At 44.5% G+C, this 18459-nt stretch overlaps 1 protein-coding gene across 1 annotated transcript in view; it reads right to left on the bottom strand.

Moving 5' to 3' along the window:
- NOX3 (NADPH oxidase 3) overlaps positions 1 to 18459 on the bottom strand; it is a 474423-nt gene that overhangs the window by 287450 nt on the left and 168514 nt on the right. The window contains exons 4-6 of the mRNA XM_073673353.1: positions 16059 to 16204; positions 12645 to 12826; positions 11387 to 11516 (exon numbers count right to left, since the gene is read on the bottom strand). Of these exons, the coding sequence (XP_073529454.1) occupies positions 11387 to 11516; positions 12645 to 12826; positions 16059 to 16204 (458 nt within the window). The remainder of the gene's footprint in view (positions 1 to 11386; positions 11517 to 12644; positions 12827 to 16058; positions 16205 to 18459) is intronic.

Below are 18459 nucleotides of genomic sequence, written 5' to 3' on the forward strand. Positions count from 1 at the left end.
TGAGAACTGATCAGTGTGAACAGGTTATTAATTGGATAGCAGACAATACTTCCAGTTACCTGGGCACCACCACCTCCGGTCTGTCTTCCACACGGTCAACTCTTAGTAGCCGTGAGTCTCGACCGCATACTCCTCCTCACCCTGATGCTCCTTCCTCCCACCATGCCGAGTGTCGTCAGACAGCAAGTGATCCCACACTTGGACACTCTGAAGAGCTGTTCACTGTCCATTTCCATATTTGGGCCCCTCGCCTGATACGCTTGAAGTGGTGGAAGAGGAGATCCCATGTTGCGATGCCCAAATATTTGAACAGCCACGGCCACAGGAAGTCGACGTTGGCAATCTGTCACAAGAGGTGGACGATGACGAGACACAATTGCCAGGAAGTCAGGAGGAGGATCGTGGTGCGCAAGTGGAAGAGGAGGAGGTGGTGGATGATCTAGTAACTGACCCAACGTGGAAGGAGGACATGCAGAGTGAGGCCAGCAGCACACAGGGGGAGGGAGGCAGAGTACCCCAACAGGCAGGAAGAAGCAGTGTGGTGGCCGCAGACAGAAGGCAGGCAACCGTTCCCCGTAACACCAACACGAGGGACGTTGCCAGTACAAGCGGTAGGTCTTCCAGAGTCTGGAATTTTTTTAAAGACTCTGCTGATAACCCCAAAAAGGCCATATGTTCCACCTGCCATGCCAGCATCAGCAGGGGTGACAAAACTACCAGCCTGACCACCACCAGCATGATCAGGCACATGGCAGCAAAGCACCCGACTTTGTGGGGCGAAACCCAGGGTCCACGACCAGTGTCAGCGGGTGTCACCACTGCTTCTTCCACTGTTGTGCGTGCAATAGAACCCCCTGTTGTGTGTGCAAGGCAATCCCCTGTCCATACTGCATGTAAAGATGCCCCCTCCTCTCAGTCTTCACTTGTTATGGCAGTTTCTCAAGAAACAGCATCAATGTCCACGTCCACGTCCCACCGCAGCGTTCAATTGTCCATATCCCAGACCTTTGAACGAAAGCGGAAATTCGCAGCTAACGCCCCACAGGCCACAGTCCTAAATTCGCACATTTCACGACTGCTTGCATTGGAAATGCTGCCTTTTAGGCTGGTGGAGACGGAATCCTTCCGCAATCTTATGGCGGTGGCCGTCCCTCGGTACTCGGTCCCCAGCCGACACTATTTTGTCCGGTGTGCCATCCCCGCACTACACAAGCATGTGTCCCAAAGCATCTGCCGTGCCCTCAACAACGCAGTTACTGGAAGAGTCCACCTGACAACGGACACGTGGACAAGTGCTTGTGGCCAGGGACGGTACATCTCTCTGACGGCACACTGGGTAAACATAGTGGAAGCCGGGACCCAGTCGGACCTTGGGACGGAACACATCCTCCCCACACCGAGGATTGCGGGCCCTATGTCAGTCAGAGTTGCCCCCACAGTGTACAGCTCCTGTGCATCCTCCTCCTCCTCCTCATGTTCAGCCTCCATCTCAGATATCACCACATCAGTTACAAGCTGAAGCATTGCAGTACTGCCTCCGCCAAGTGGCAACAGGCTGTGCTGAAACTCATAAGCTTAGGTGATAAACCTCACACTGCTTGTGAGTTGTGGACAGCTGTGAAAGAGCAGGCAGATCTGTGGCTGAGACCGCTGAACCTACATCCGGGCATGGTCGTGTGTGACAATGGCCGTAACCTGGTGGCGGCTCTGAGGCGAGGTGAGATCACACACGTACCATGCCTGGCTCATGTGCTTAACCTCGTGGTTCAGCGGTTTCTTAAATCGTACCCCGAGTTGCCAGATCTGCTCATGAAAGTATGGCGCCTGTCAGCTCATTTTCGCAAGTCGGCTACAGCTTCCGCCGCCCTTGCTGTGTTGCAGCAGCGTTTGCAGCTTCCGGCACACCGACTGGTGTGTGATGTCCCCACACGTTGGAACTCTACCCTCCACATGTTGCAAAGGATTTGTGAGCAGAAGAGAGCAGTTGTGGAGTACCAGCTGCAACAAGGCCGTCGATATGCAGGTCAGACTCCACACATAAGACCTCAGGAGTGGACCTGGTGTCTGACTTATGTACCATCCTGACAAACTTTGAGGAGGCCACCAAGATGGTGAGTGGCGATGACGCCATCATTAGTGTCAGCATCCCACTTGTCTGTCTTTTGCAACGCTCTCTGCAGAGAATTAAAGAGGAGGCATTGCAGCCTGAGTATGATGAGATGGATCAAGAAGCCGTAGTGGGCGATTACACACAGCCCAGCCTCATCTCATCCCAACGTGCATTGGGGGACAATGAGGGAGAGGAGGAGGAGGAAGAACAGGAGCTGCTATCATGCGTTGTAGACGGTAGTACCTGTACAAGTGTCATACCGTCGGTTCAGCGTGGGTGGCCTGAGGACAGGGGGGAGGAGTAAGAGGAGGAGGAGGAGGAGGAGAGCATGGTCAGTCATCATCTTGGTGAGGACACGGAAATCTTGCCCGTTACCAGTCTGGCACGCATGGCTGACTTTATGTTACGCTGCCTTAACCGTGACCCTGGCGTTGTCAAAATGTTGGGTGACAGTCATTACTGGTTGGTGACACTTGTAGACCCCCGCTACAAGGAGAACTTTCACTCTCTTATTCCTGAGGTGGAGAGGTCTACAAAAATGGGGCAATACCAGAAGGCCCTGGCTGCAGAACTGTTAAAAAAATTCCCATCTGAACACGCTAGCGGCAGAGGTCACAGTTTGTTGCCCAACCAAGGCGTACAGGCGAGAGAGATGCAACTCCAATCCAGCAGAGGCAGGGGAACACTGTCAACGTTCTGGGACAGTTTTCTGACACCCTCCCAGCTTACAGGCCCTGAGGCGCGGAGTACTCTCACAAGGAGTGGAAAGTTTCAAAAGATGGTGAGGGAGTACCTTGCCGATTGTACCAGTGTCCTCCGTGATTCCTCTGTGCCTTTTAATTCTTGGGTATCCAAGCTGGACACTTGGAATGAACTCTCTCTGTACGCCTTGGAGGTCCTGGCCTGCCCTGCCGCTAGCGTGTTATCGGAGCGTGTTTTTAGTGCCGCTGGGGGAATTATAACTGATAAGCGCACTCGCCTGTCAACTGACAATGCTGACAAGCTGACCCTTATCAAAATGAACAAGGGCTGGATTGGACCAGACTTCTCATCACCACCAAATGACAGCAGAGTAACATAAAGTCAAATCCACTGTGTTATTTCGGGAGGTGTATTCACATGCACCGCTTCACACCCACACATGGGTATACGCTTCCTCGTTTCGGCTGTTTAATCTTCTTCTCCTTATCCTCAGCCTCCACCACCACTATACCACCAGGGTGCCAGCATTGCAAGTTCCTCCGTCCTATTTTTTGGCAGCTTTTGCTGGGAAAGCATAAGCAAATACCATGGGACACCCACTCCCCAATAATGGGACTTATGTTTGTAATATGCTGTACTGCATGGCTCTTGTAAGGGGCATTGCAAGTTGCTCTGTCCTAATTTTTGGCAGCTTTTGCTGGGAAAGCATAAGCAAATACTATGGGAGACCCACTCCCCAATAATGGGACTTATGTTTGTAATATGCTGTACTGCATGGCTCTTGTAAGGGGTCTTGCAAGTTGCTCCGTCCTAATTTTTGGCAGCTTTTGCTGGGAAAGCATAAGCAAACACTATGGGAAACCCACTCCCCAATAATGGGACTTATGTTTGTAATATGCTGTACTGCATGGCTCTTGTAAGGGGCATTGCAAGATGCTCCGTCCTAATTTTTGGCAGCTTTTGCTGGGAAAGCATAAGCAAATACTATGGGAGACCCACTCCCCAATAATAGGACTTATGTTTGTAATATGCTGTACTGCATGGCTCTTGTAAGGGGCATTGCAAGTTGCTCCGTCCTAATTTTTGGCAGCTTTTGCTTGCAAGGCATAAGCAAATACTATGGGACACCCACTCCCCAATAATGGGACTTATGTTTGTAATATGCTGTACTGCATGTGACGCGCCCCCTGGGCCGTGTGTACACGTGTGTGGGATACCCGGTGCCGGGTCTCTGGGGTCTGTAGTCTCCGTGGCGGTGACCCGGTCCCGTGGCTCAGGCTGGTCAAACCAGTGGCAATCTTTCTTAGGTTTTGAGGTTAATTGTCCAACTGCGCCACCCGTGGATTGCGGTCAGGGAGTACCACCGCTGCGAGGCAGACCGCTGAGGCTGTTGTTGTGTACGCAGCATAAAATGGGATAACTCCCCTCGGGAGGAGTATAGCCTCAGGGCAGTGAGTGTGGATGATGGGGGTGATGGTGCACGAGCGCAGCAGGAATGACTCAGAGTCTTTGCAGTGCAGTTCAGGGTCTTTACTGATGATTATAAGGTAGACCCTCCCGGGAGTACTGGCTAGCATAAGAGGCCTGGTCAGTCTGTGAGCAAGCAGGAGTTCCCCTGGCCAAGTGGAGTTGTAGGCCTCCCCGTCTGTCTGCACTCTTCCTGGCTACCTTGCTGAAAGCGGGTAGAAGTAGCCCACGTCCCTGAGTCTACCGTATAGTGCTCATCCGTATGGCTGGTGACTTGGGGCCTTCTGTTAGCCTCCACTCCACGACGGTGGTGCTGGTCCCTTGCTTGTGACTGAGCCTCCGGGCTTCTATGGCCAGAGGACCTGAAATCCCCTGCCGGCTGGTTTCTGCTGCTGGATATATAAGTCCTCACAGCTTCGGACTCCTGTGTCTGGTTCCTATTGTCTTCTGCCAGGGCGAGCTCTGCTCAGCTTCCAGCCCCTAGTCTTTAGCTCCTAGCTCCTACAGAGCTCCTTGCTGTTACTTTCCCTTGCTCTCACTCTGACTCTGACTGTTCTCTGTTCTCTGACTTACTCAACCCCACCCCAGATCCAGTTTATAAGGGCAGAATTCTCCCCTCACAGGACTGGGGCAGGAGGATGTTGCATGTTTAAGGGATCCTGACCAGGAAACCTCCCACTTGCTCTCCGACGTAATCTCTTTTACTGTGGTGACCAGACCCCTGGGGTGCCACACATGGCTCTTGTAAGGGGCATTGCAGTACCTCAAAATTTTTGGAAAGCATTCCATTCACTGCTTAGGCCAACAGTGCACAGGAGACCCAGTTGCTATAAATGGAAAAAAGGTTTAGTTAACGCCCTCTGACCTCCATGTCATTTCCAAGGGGCATTGGAGTGCCTCGAAATTTTTGGTAGGCATTGCACTCACTGTATGCCCTATAACTGTGTAGCTGAACCGCTCCTTTTGTTACAGAAACATATCCTACAAGACATATCTGGTTGACTGGCCTGATATTGATGTGAATGGTCCCTGTTCCTCCTGCTCTTTCTCCTTTGCCACTACCTCATCCATCATTTATCACCTGAAGCTTTGTTTTAACGGGAGTCATAGAACTTGGATAGTAGCAGGAAAACATCCAGCAATCCTCGGAGGAGGTAGGATATGCGCCAAAACGCTGACCTCCTCAGGCCTAGCCGCTACTACATACATGCGCTTGCATTACAACAAAACAAAGCAGATGCTAACTTCTATCATCCTCATCATGCTCCTCACCTTGGCACTCTCAACTCCCCTGATGGAGAAGCCAGGGCCCACCGGAGGAGTCTGATAGTCCGGTGGGCTCGGCCAATGCTGCCCTAAAGCAGGCCAGGCTAAGAAAAGTGTGGGAAAGGTTACCGGTACAAATAGGGGTGGCTGGGGACCGAGTATGGACACCTGGCCACCCACTGGAGGCTGGGGTGCAAGCGGGGACACCCGGCCACCAGGCGGCTGGGGACTGAGTATGGATACCAGGCCGCCGACACAGCCATGGCGTGGTGGCCAGATTCCGCCTCCACATGCCTAAAAGGCCCAATTTAAAGTGCAAGCAAGCAAGCAGTATGGTATTGCAGCCTGGGGGTGGGTGGGTGGCAGGCTGTATACTTGCGCTTGCATTGCAAGGAATGGGAGAGGTACAATTGAACACTGCCCTGGGACAAGGACTTGAATGGGGATAGTTGCAAGTCTGCAACGACAGGTGCAAGGTGGGAGGCATCTTCGCATGTACCATGAACAGGGGTTTGGCATGCACACACTACAGCGGAATAGGCTCTCCTTCCCACTAAATGCACTGGGGAGGGCACAGGTAATGTTTTGGTATACGCGCTTAATCTTATGTATAAGGCACACCAGGACAAATAGGGGTGGCTGGGGACTGAGTATGGATACCTCACTGCCGAAGCAGCCATGAGGTAGTGGCCAGCATTGGCCTCCTCTAAACTAAAAGGCCCCATTTCAAGTGCAAGCTAGCAGTATGAATTGCAGTCTGGGGGTGGGTGGGTGGCAGGCTGCACACTTACACTTGCATTAAAAGAAAACATAGCAGATGCTAACTTCTGTCATCATCATCATGCTCCTCACCTTGGCACTCTCAACTCCACCGATGGAGAAGTCAGTGCCCACCGAAGGAGTCTGGTTCTCTGGTGGGCTCGTCCAATGCTGCCTAAAGCAGGCCGGGCTAAGAAAAGTGTGTGGGGGGATGTTCCAAGGAGAAATGGGGGCGGCTGGGGACCGTTTATGGACACCCGACTGCCCCCAGGCGGCTGGGGACCGTGTGGACACTCGGCCGCGGGGTGGCTGGGGACTGAGTATGGACACCCGGCCGCAGGGCGGCTGGGGACTGAGTATGGATTCCAGGCCGCCAACACAGCCATGACGTGGTGGCCAGATTCCGCCTCCACATGCCTAAAAGGCCCAATTTCAAGTTCAAGCAAGCAAGCAGTATGGTATTGCAACCTGGGGGTGGGTGGGTGGCAGGCTGCATACTTGCGCTTGTATTGCAAGGAATGGGGGAGGTACAATTGAACACTGCCCTGGGACTAGAACTTGCATGGGGATAGTTGCACGTCTGCATCTTCTGATGCGGCAAGGATCACTTATGATGGGCACACTTTTAGACAGTGACCTGGGAGTCAGAGATGCTTCCAGGGGTCTTCCCCATGCTGTTCCCATGTCTTTTCAGCACTTTATGCATGTGTCACACAGCACATGGCCAGATAAGGTTGTAAAATGTTAAAATGACATTTCCCGGTGAATGCATTTGTCATAGTTGAAAGCAATACAAAAGTGCAAAAACGCATAAAAAATGCTACTTGTGAACATAGCCGAAGGTGTGGAGGAGTATGTTTGTTTTTGGTCATTTATTTTAACTGATACACAAGTCTTTTCCCTGGAAAGGATGTTCCTTAACATATTTCACAGGAAAAAAGTTTCACTTTCGTTTTATTGTGAGCCTGTAAAAGTGGCTTAATACCTCTGACCACGTTGTTGACAGCAGTGATCTGGGGGTCAGAAATGCTTCCTGGGGCGATCCCCATGCTGTCCCCATGTCATTTGAGTACTGTCACTATCGTTTTGGGCACTTGTTAGGCTTTTTAAAGACTGCCGGGGGTGCCACCGCAAAAATGCTCGAGTCTCCCATAGACTAACATTGGGCTCATTGCTCGGATTGAGCACCCGAGTATCACGGCGAGCTCGGCCCAAGCTTCGAGCACCTGAGCATTTTAGTGCTCGCTCAACACTAGTTATGATATGTCCCTTCTCCAGACTTTCCGCAATGATATCATTCATGGCTTGTCTCTCAGGCAAGAAAGATTATACAGTCTGGATTTTGGTAGTTTAGCTCCGGGGGTCAGGTTAATAGGACAGTCATAAGCACGATGAGGAGGCAAATCCTGACACCCCCTCTCAGAAAAAAACGTCCTTAAAACCAGACAGAAAAACAGGTAATATTTCCATAGGGACAGTAGCAAGGGAAATATCTAAACAGTTCTCATGGCAGTAATCCCCCCATTTAATAATCTTTCAGGCTTGCAAATCCACCAACGGATTATGTTTAACAAACTAAGGAATATCCAAAACAATTAGTGTGGGAAGATTGTCCAGAACATAGCGAGGGATTATTTCACAATGAACTGACCCCACCCTCAGTTTTACATTATGCACAATATGAGTAAATGCTTTCTGTGCAAGTGGCGCTGAGTCAATGGCAAAGATGGAAATAGGTTCAGCTAAAGCACAGCAAGCAAGACCATGAGTTTTCACAAACTCCGCATCAACCATGCTGACTCCGGCTCCACTGTCAACAAGCACAGAAATTTTCACGGTTTTGCTCTCTAGCACCACCTCTGCTGACAGGACAAAGCGGGAACTGCAGGTTGGTATCAAATGCCCCCCTTGTTTATCCAACTCCTGACTACCAAGAGTTAGTAGAGTCTCCTATTGTTTAAGAATTGCAGGACCAGTCCCAACAAAATGTCCCTTTTCCCACAAAAAATATGCCTTTTTTCCTGTGAATCTCCGGGGAGATATATGATGTAGAGACACCCCCTAACTGCATGGGTTCCTCCGCCTCCCCCAGTACTGGCTCAACCCCAGACCGCTCCCCCGGCAGAGGTACACAACCCCGACAAGAAGGCCCCAGAGAAAGTGGTCTCACCTGTCTATCCCAAAGGCGTCTATCAAGATGTATGGCCAAAGACATGGCAGCCTCCAAGGACTGAGGGGTTTCATATACTGCCAAGGCATCTTTCAACCTTTCAGTAAACCCCTCACAAAATTGACTTCTAATGGCTGAGTCATTCCAATTGAAATCCGTTGCCCATCTACGGAATTCCGAACTGTACGTCTCCACTGACCGATTTCCCTGCTGAAGGCAACGTAGCCTAGACTCAGCCAAGGTAACTCAGTCAGAGTCATCATAGATGAGGCCCAGAGCCCTGAAAAACCCCTCCAGAGACTGGAGACAAACAGAGTCCTGCGGTAAGGAAAATGCCCACAACTGAGGATCTCCCTGCAATAGAGATATCACAATACCAACCAGTTGCTTCTCATTTCCAGAGGAGTAAGGATGAAGTTTAAAATACAATTTTCATGCCTCCTTAAATTCAACAAACTTGTCCCTACCTTCTGAAAACCTGTCCGGGAGGGAAACCTTGGGTTCAGGCTGGACAGGCCTACCTGCAGGGACCCCCACATTGGTGACCTTTAACCGCTGATGCTGCTGCTGAACCGCAGAGCGGAGGTCGTTTGCTTCCAGAGACAGATGGCAGAACTGCTCTGCGAGCTCTGCAACTGAACCCATACTAAGGGAGAAAGGGAAAAAAAAGGTCCACGCCCAAAAACACACAGAGGAAAAAAAAAACTCAGAGTCAGTTTTCTTTTTTTTTTCTTTTTCCTTTTCAAAATGTACTCAGCCAGCGATAATGTCACGCAAAGTGTGAGAAAGACTTAGTACAATACAAAGGGAAGAGGGGAAGGGGGCCCAGACTCTAGGGAAAGGGGGGAAGTGGAGACCTCCTAGGTTGATCTAGCATCACCCTGTCTCCCCTTACATCCCTGTATTGGCTCGTCACCAATCGCCACACGCGTGACTCGCCCTGTCTTTCCCTGGCGTATGGCTAAGGCTAGGGAAGGGAGGAGATGAGCACTAATCAATCTCCACTGAACACTATAGACAACAAACGGGGAAATTGCTTAGCTTGGCTTTAGACGACTCCAGACAAATGTGAACATGTAATCAAGCTCCAGAGAGGACAAAGTACTGCTCTTGCTAAAGCCTTCAGAAGTAGTAATGAATATCGCCTGCACCTCCATCTGAAACACAGCAGGTATTTATACCCCCGGGCCAGAGTGTTAATTAGCCAGAGGGAGGTAGCCTCTAGAAGTGCAAAGCTGATAGATACATATCCCAAAAGACTTGTAGCAGTAATTGACAAATAATTGACTTAGTGGGTTGAATAAACATTCACGTCACAAATTTCAGATTTATATTTTTAAAATATTTAGAAAACCATGTATCATTTCCTTTACACTTCACAAATACTTGCTACTTTGTGTGGGAATATCACATAAAAAAAGCAAAAAAGGGCAGAAATACCTCATATATTATATATATATATATATATATATGTGTATTTTTGCACACTTTTATTCCAGGGTGCAGCCAGGCCCATCAGTGCAGGCATTGTAAACTAGGGTGTCTGTTCCCATGGGGTGCACTTGGATAGTACCGGGCAGCCCGCCTACTCTAACAGTATGGGCGTAGCTAATAGGCTGTAAGCCGGATACTGTGCACTACCCTAGTGTGAACAGCACCCTATACAAGCCTATTTTTGTGCAATTTAAATACTAAGCAGTCACCCCCTCCATGAAATGGTAGGTTGTGAGTGATTGTCTCATCAGTATTTTGCACCTGTGTAGCCGTCATCTTTATGTGGGTCTGCTGCATCCTGGTAGTGCATTTGGATATCACATAAAATCCCAATAAAATACATTGAAGTTTGTGAGTATAACATGAAAAAATGTGGAAAAGTTCACGGAGTATGAATAATTTTTCAAGGCAATGTATATAAAATTGTTCTTTCAATATTTAGTTTATTTTACACCAAATTTTCTCTTTTAAATACATAGTTAAAGGGTTCTCTGGAAAAAAGATACAAAATAAGTCAATATATATAAATAAACAAAGCGTCATTGCAAATAAATTCATAAATATCTTTAATTAGTAAAATATGCTTTTTGTCTAGGAATAATCACTATGGCAAGTTAAAATGGAAGCCATCCTGTTATACAGTGGGTACGGAAAGTATTCAGAACCCTTTAAATTTTTCACTCTTTGTTTCATTGCAGCCATTTGGTAAATTCTAAAAAGTTCATTTTTTTCTCATTAAAGTGCACTCTGCATTCCATCTTGACTGAAAAAAAACAGAAATGTAGAAATTTTTGCAAATTTATTAAAAAAGAAAAACTGAAATATCATATGATCATAAGTATTCAGACCCTTTACCCAGTATTGAGTAGCAGCACCCTTTTATGCTAGTACAGTCAAGAGTCTTCTTGGGAATTATGCAACAAGTTTTTCACACCTGGATTTGGGGATCCTCTGCCATTCTTCCTTGCAGATCCTCTCCAGTTCCGTCAGGTTGGATGGTGAATGTTGGTGGACAGCCATTTTCAGGTCTCTCCAGAGACCTGCAAATTTGACTGTTCTCTTCAAGTCACACTCATGCAGATCACTGTATCATTCACCATGCAAATACCATTGTATGTATATTCTAATACAGTGTTTCTAACAGTGCAAAAGGGTGACAGACATTTTCATAGTGATTCCTCTCTAAACAAATCAAGTGTTTTTGCCAATTAAAGTTATATTTATAAATGTATTTATAATTATGTATTTTTTACTTATTTATTTTGTATATTTTCCTGGAAAATCCCTTTAAATTAAACAATTATTAAATAATTATTAAACAATTGCGATTTAATTGCGATTTATTGTGACAAACACATTCTTGAAATTAATCCTATAATTCCATGAATCCTGTAATCAAAAACAAATATCATTCTTACCAGGGGTTTATTGCCAGAAAATTGTGGCACAGGACATTGTGCAGTTTTGCCCCACTCATAATAATGGTCTTTACAATATGTAAGATTGTGTAATAAGATACTATGTGCTGACTGGCCACGAACTATCTGTCTAGAGAAATAAAACAAATGTTAAACTTTAGTTATGATTATAAAGGAATCTGTAAAGATAAAAAGCGCAATAGGGTCTAATCCGGGCTAAAAAGAAGATCAAAGGCAGAGGAAATGCTCACACAACTCCTGTGCTAGCTTGAATGGATTTAGGCTGCTGCTGATCCACAATGGTATATCATGTAGAAGCTGGAAAAAAGTGGAGGTAAATCTGCGCTGCTAATGGTATCAAATGCAGAGAGAGAACTTTGAAATTTAAATGTGGTTTTTATTCAACGGGTTTTGAAGCACACCTGCTTCTTGCTCATGAAAAACCTCAGAGATAAAGAGATGTTTTCTCTCTATGGTTTGAACTGAGGAAGAAGCTGGTGTTTCGAAATGCGTTGAATAAAAATCGCATTTGAATTTCTACATTTTCTCTCCGCATTTGATACTGTTGGCACTGCAGATTTACCTCCACTTTTCTCCAGCTTCTATATGACAAACTTTAGTTATGAGAACAGGCTAAACTGAAAGTTTACTCTATCAGATCTTGGAAAACAGCTGGAGGTTGATTTATAATTGTGCCTCAATTTAGATAACAGATAATCCTCCCCGATCCACTTGTGTCTACAAAATGTGTGTGTTAAAAGCATTGGCCACCTTCTGGGACAACTTCTTTTTTTTACTTAAATGCATGTATTTTGGGCTATAAATCATTTTTGCAGATGGGTTTCATTACAAATTGTACATCATTTGCTATTATAGGTTTAGTGTTTCCCAGCAGATAAAACCTTAATGTGGTCTGTGGTCATAAATCAGATGAAAGGAGCTCAGGAAAGCTTGTAATTGTTTTTTATCTGCCTTTTTCTGTTAGACTGTCAGAACAAGCTCACTAAAGGCTTCTCAGGTAAAGAGGTCGGTCACGTTTTCTTGTTAGAGTAGCTTTCCTCACAAACTATGACTTGTGTCCATACAATGGCTGCAGGTGGAAGGCCACATGACCAGATCAGTCCATCAATCTTCTTCATAAAAAAAATCTTATCACATGCTTTTCTGTCAGCAGCCATTTTATGGACAGAAGTGTTGGTCAGAAGTCAAATTTAATGCCTTAATTTGTAAAATGTCAAAATAGTAATTATAGTCTTACCCTGCACCATGTAGAACAAGTCCAATGAAGAAAAGTATAAATAGGTTATGGGTATAAAGGAAGACTTCATAGAATGACTTTCTTATGAGTTCTGTAGATGATGTTACAATTAACACAAGAGCCAATGTGATGACAAAGCCAGTGATGCCTGCTACAAAGACAAACACTTCCTTTATAATATTCTAGAAAAAAACACATAACATGAAAAAAAGTTCATTATGTAGGTTGAGCTCCAAAATTGCCTCATGTCAAAAATGAATACATTTTACTCTAGTAAGCCATGCAATTCTACGAAGTATTCAAAAATCAGACATTTGTAATGATACAAGTATGAATTTTTCATCAACCAAAGTATCAGATACTATTGAAAAAACAAAATGTTTGACATCTACAGCCATAAAAGAAAAATGAAGATTGAAGTGGACATGAGCTTGTAAAGTAGGAGGTGCTTCAGAAAACCATAATACACATCTCAATTGCTGCAGAACCCCATAATACAAACCTCAGTTGCTGTATAACATTATAAATATATTACACCCTACAGAATAAGAGTTGTTTAACCTCATAAAGCAAGGTATGGTTACAAAACCAACTCCGAAAAGTTTGGACTCCACCAACCCATAGTCAGATAGATTGTGTGTAAGTAGGGCAAATACAATACCATTATTATGCTCCCATGTAGTGGTTGACCAAAAAGATTACTCCAAGCACCAGATATTTAATAGTCTGTGAGATCACAGAGCAACCAAGATAATCTCTAAGCAACTAAAAACCTTCTCTCACATTGGCTAATGTTAATGTTTATGAATCCATCAGGAGTTCAGTGAACAATGATGTGTATGGGAAGGAGAAAGTCACTGTTCCTCAAAAAGAACGTACTGCAGCTGCCCAACTGCAGTTTGCAATAAATCTCTTGGACAAGCTAGAAGGCCATTGGAACAACGTTTTGTGGATGGATGAGACAAAAATAGAGCTTTGTGGTGTAACTGAGAAGTTTTATGTTTTGAGAAAGAAGAACATTGCATTACAGCATAAACCCTCATACCATCTATGAAAAAGAGTGGTGGTAGTTATCTTTGTTTAGGCCTGTTTTATTGCTTCTAGGCCATAATTCACCATAATTAATGGGACAATTAATTCTGAATTATACCAGGAAAAATATATATCTTTGTACCGTGTTAGCCAGTAGATAGAAAAATATTTAGATTTGACAGTCCTCAGTGGTTGATGCCATTTAATGGCTAACTGAAAAGATGGCAACAAATTGCAAGCTTTCGAGACTTCTCAGGCCTCTTGATCAGGCATAGTCTAACACAGAATTTGAAGAGTCACATATTTATACACAGCAAGACACAGTGCATTTAGAGAAGAAAAAAATGTCGCTGTCCAGTTGTACACTTTTCTTCAGAAGTGGCTTTAGTTCCATGAAGATACGGTACATTCTGGTATCCTCCATTTTGATACAGGGAAAATATATATCTATTGCACCATGTTAGCCAGTAGATAGAAAAATATTTAGATTTGAGAGTTCTCTGTGTCTTGCTGTGTATAAATATGTGACTATTCAGATTTTGTGTTATACTCTGCCTGATGAAGAGACCTGAGTAGTCTCGAAAGCTCGCAATTTGTTACCATCTTTTTAGTTACCCATTAAAAGGTATCAACCACTGAGCACTCTCAAATTGAATTATACCAGAATATTCTAAAGGAAATGTCAGGAAAGCATGCAAGTCATTTTACAAAAGAATGGTTAAAGAAAAATAAAGGTAACATTTTGGAATGACCAAGTCAAAGGCCTGACCTTAATACTTTAGAAATGTTGTGGGAAAACCCAAAGAAAGCAGTTCACAGGAGAAAACCTGCCAACATAACAGAGTTGAACCTGTTTTGTTAGGCTTGGAAGAATTTTAGCTCATTCTTCCTATGTGCAGGACTAATCGACAATTAGCCTAAGAATTCTTTATTACTTTTATACTTTTTTAACCCCATTCACCCCCGGGCCATATTCAGTGTTTGCGCTTTCGCTTTTTGCTCCCCTTCTTCCCAAAGTCATAACTTATTTATTTTTCTATCAATATGGCCGTGTGAGAGCTTGTTTTTTGCGGGATGAGTTGTACTTTTGAACGACACCATTTATTTTATCATATAATGTGCTGGAAAATGGAAAAAAATTCCATTTGCAGTGAAATTGCAAAAACAGTGTAATTCCACATTTGTTTTTTTGTTTTGTTATTTACCATGTCACTAAATGCTAAAATTGACCAGCCATTATGATTCTACAGGTCATTATGAGTTCATAAATACCAAACATGTATAGGCTCTTTTTTACTTAAATGGTGAAAAAAATACAAAGTTTGTAAAAAAATAAAAAAATGGCGCTTTTTTCCGAGACCCACAGCTTCTCTGTTTTTCGTGATCTAGGGCTGGGTGAGGGATTATTTTTTGCGTAGCTGACATTTTTATTGATACCATTTTGGGATGGGTGCAATTTTTTGATCTCCCATTATTGCATTTTATTGCAACGTTGCTGTGAACAAAAAAACGTAATTCTGGTGTTTTGATTTTTTTCATCATTACGCCATATAACGATTGGATTATTTCTTTTTATACATTCAGAAATTGGGCATTCCTGAATGCAGCAATATCAAACGTGTATTTTTAATTTTTTTATTTTGAATAGGGCAAATCGGGTTGATTTGAACTTTTTATATTTTTTTAATATTTTAAAAACTTTTTTTTTTTACTTTTTTACTGGCTTCAGTAGTCTTCACGGGAGACTAGAAGCTGCGACCATCTGATAATTTGTGCTCTGCTATGTGTAGCAAAAATGCTCATCTGCTAAGAACGCCGGCTACGGGGCGGCTCTCATAGCAGATCGGTAATGACAATCACCAGGGTCTCCTGCAGACCCCAGGTTGTCATGCCAACCCATCGGCGCCCCGCGATCATTTGACGGGCGCGTCGATGGACGGGTCTTATGACGCGCTTCCTAATCGGCCATGTTAAATGCCGCTGTCAGAGATTGACAGTGGCATTTAACATGTTAACAGCAATCCACCCTTGGCTGTTAGGGTCACATGACAGCTGATAAGATCGAGAATTGATTTGCACTAACTCTCCAGGTTCCACAAAAGATTCATAACTATAGCATAAAATAACCATATTGCAATTATCAATACAAGACAAACTATATTCTACATTACAAAAATACATCATTATAATTTAAATCCTTAGAAAGGAACCCACCAGGTAAAACAGATTTTAGATCCCAGGGCAAAGTGTATGACACAAGAATTTTCTTTGAAATTCTTTGTCATGCATCATAATCTCAGACTCAGTGTGTCTATATATACTGAGATGTTTCTCTAATGCCAAGTATTATACTGCAAGTTATATTCAAATTATTGCATTTACCTTATTATAGCTTCTAATTGGATTTAAGTAGTCTTTATTCGACTGGTTGCCAATGTTTCCTAATATATTGCATAGTTCACCAGCCTCTTCTGACTGGCTCATGTGATAGCGTTCTATATTAATGAAATGTGCGATAACGTGGATGGCTGCAATAGAAATATTCTGAAATGAATAAACAGATATGCATTGGACTTTTCAGACAACACTGTAATTGAATGGAGAGTGATTGTGTACTAATAAGCATTCTCTTTACATATGGAACTGCACAAAATTACTAGCATCGACAAAGTGGTAGAAAATAGTAGAACAGTGGTCTGCAATATTTTAATGTTGTGGCCCTTCCAAACTCCCATGGTCTTGTCTTCTTGGCTTCTCAGCCAAATGTCTTTTACCTGTTGCACATTGAATCATGATTTTCCTTGAGATTATGCAATACTTCAATTATGTCAATTCCTCTGTGCTGCATGAATCTCTATAAAAGGTCACAGTTTTGCTTCACCCAATATCATCACTTGGTTGAGCCATATTACAGCTAGCACTGACAGGACAATATCTTCAGTTCAGCCCAGTAGTGATAAACTTGTAAGGTGCCAAAACGAGGTAGTTGTGGGCGAGCTGCAGCCCCTGCTCGCTTGGCACCCTACAGACAAAGTGTATCCTCATCCTGGTGTGCTGCTGTGTATGTGGTGTCTCCCACTTAATTCTGGCCTGCAGGCCTCTTCTGACTTCAGGAATCCTTCTTCTGCAACCAGGGCAGCAATCAATTCAGAGGACACAGGGTACATAAACACAACCAGAACTTTACTGGGTAACTGGCAGTATTTACATTCAGGTATAAAGGATAAGGCCCAATGCGTTGTCATATTTCCCACAGGTACCAGATATAACTTCAGCCCTGGTTCCTAATCTAGGTGAAGCATCTCTGTTGCTTTCTTCTCTAGTCCTAGAGATTCTTCCTCATCAGTTACAGTATATCTGGATCCCATATCACTCCGTCTCTGAGCGTTTGAGTCCTAAATCTTCTGTAGCCTCGCAGACAGAATGTGCCACCGGGCCCCGTCGTCTATCTCGAGGTTACCAGATCAGCTAAGGGGACTCGTGCGGAGTAGTGATGAGCAAGCACTAAAATGCTCGGGTACTCATTGTTCGAGTTGAGTGAATTGGAATGCTCAAGTGCTCGGTCCGAGTAACGAACTCAATGTAAGTCTATGGGAAATTAAGCATTTTTCCAGCTGTCTGCAGAGGGCCTAAAAATTGCCCAAATCGATGGGAACAGTGCTCAAATGACATGGGAACAGCATGGGGAAGACCCTGGAAGCATTTCTTACTGCCAGGTCACTGCTGTCAACAATGTTTTCAGACGTATTAAGCCACTTTTACGGACTCACAATAAAACATACAAAAAAGAAACCTAAATGGATTTTACTGGGAAATATGTTAAGGAACATCCTTTCCAGGATAATGACTTGTATATAAAGCAAAATAAATATACAAAAACAAAAATGCTCCTCCACAAGTTCACGCGTAGCATTTTTGATGCCTTTTTGCACTTTTGCATTGCTTTCAACCAAGACAAATGCATTTACCAGGAAATGTCATTTTAACATTTTTACAAACTTATCCTGCCATGTGGTGTGTGACATGGGAAGAGCATGGGGAAGACTCCTGGGGCTGGAAGCATCTCTGACTCCCAAAGCATTGCCTAAAACAGTGATCATCAGACGTGATCCTATATTACTGCGGTAATAATACAGACATTTTTGGCAATGTAACAAATCTTAAACTCCATTTAAAATGGGCAAAGTGTGTGTCAAGGGACGGGGAAGTGGACGTTATGGTGATGGTGATAGTGCACGCAAAGGCCATGGGCAAGATGAAACTGTGGCTACTGAGGGAGCACAACAAACACCCACGTCATGTCGAACTACCTTCCTGTCCCAATTTCTAAGGGGCCGCGGAACACCACTATTGAAGCCAGAGCAGTGTGAAAAGGTTGTTGGTTGGATAGCAGATAATACTTCCAGTAACTTTGCTACCACCACCCTGTGTTCCACATGGTACAGTCTTAGTAGATGTGAGTCTGGATCACATAATTATTATTACTTTATTGACATTTATTCCATGGCACTGTACGTGTGAAAAAGGGGTATACATCTCAAAAACAATTACAATAATCTTGAACAAAAATGTGACAGCGACTGTTACAGGAGAGGAGAGGACACTGCCCGCGAGGGCTCAGTCGACAAGACATGAGTGAGGATACAGTAGGTGAGGATAGAGCTGGTCTTGCAGCAGTATGGTGGAGCAAGGGTTACTGCAGGTTGTACAGATGTCACAAGAGATGGGTCTTCAGCTTCCTTTTAAATGTTTCAACAGTAGGCGAGAGTCAGAAATGGTGGGG

Source organism: Phyllobates terribilis, unplaced genomic scaffold (genome assembly GCF_046119375.1).
Source record: "Phyllobates terribilis strain yellow unplaced genomic scaffold, ASM4611937v1 Scaffold_3__8_contigs__length_932513732, whole genome shotgun sequence".
Taxonomy (NCBI): Eukaryota; Metazoa; Chordata; class Amphibia; order Anura; family Dendrobatidae; genus Phyllobates; species Phyllobates terribilis.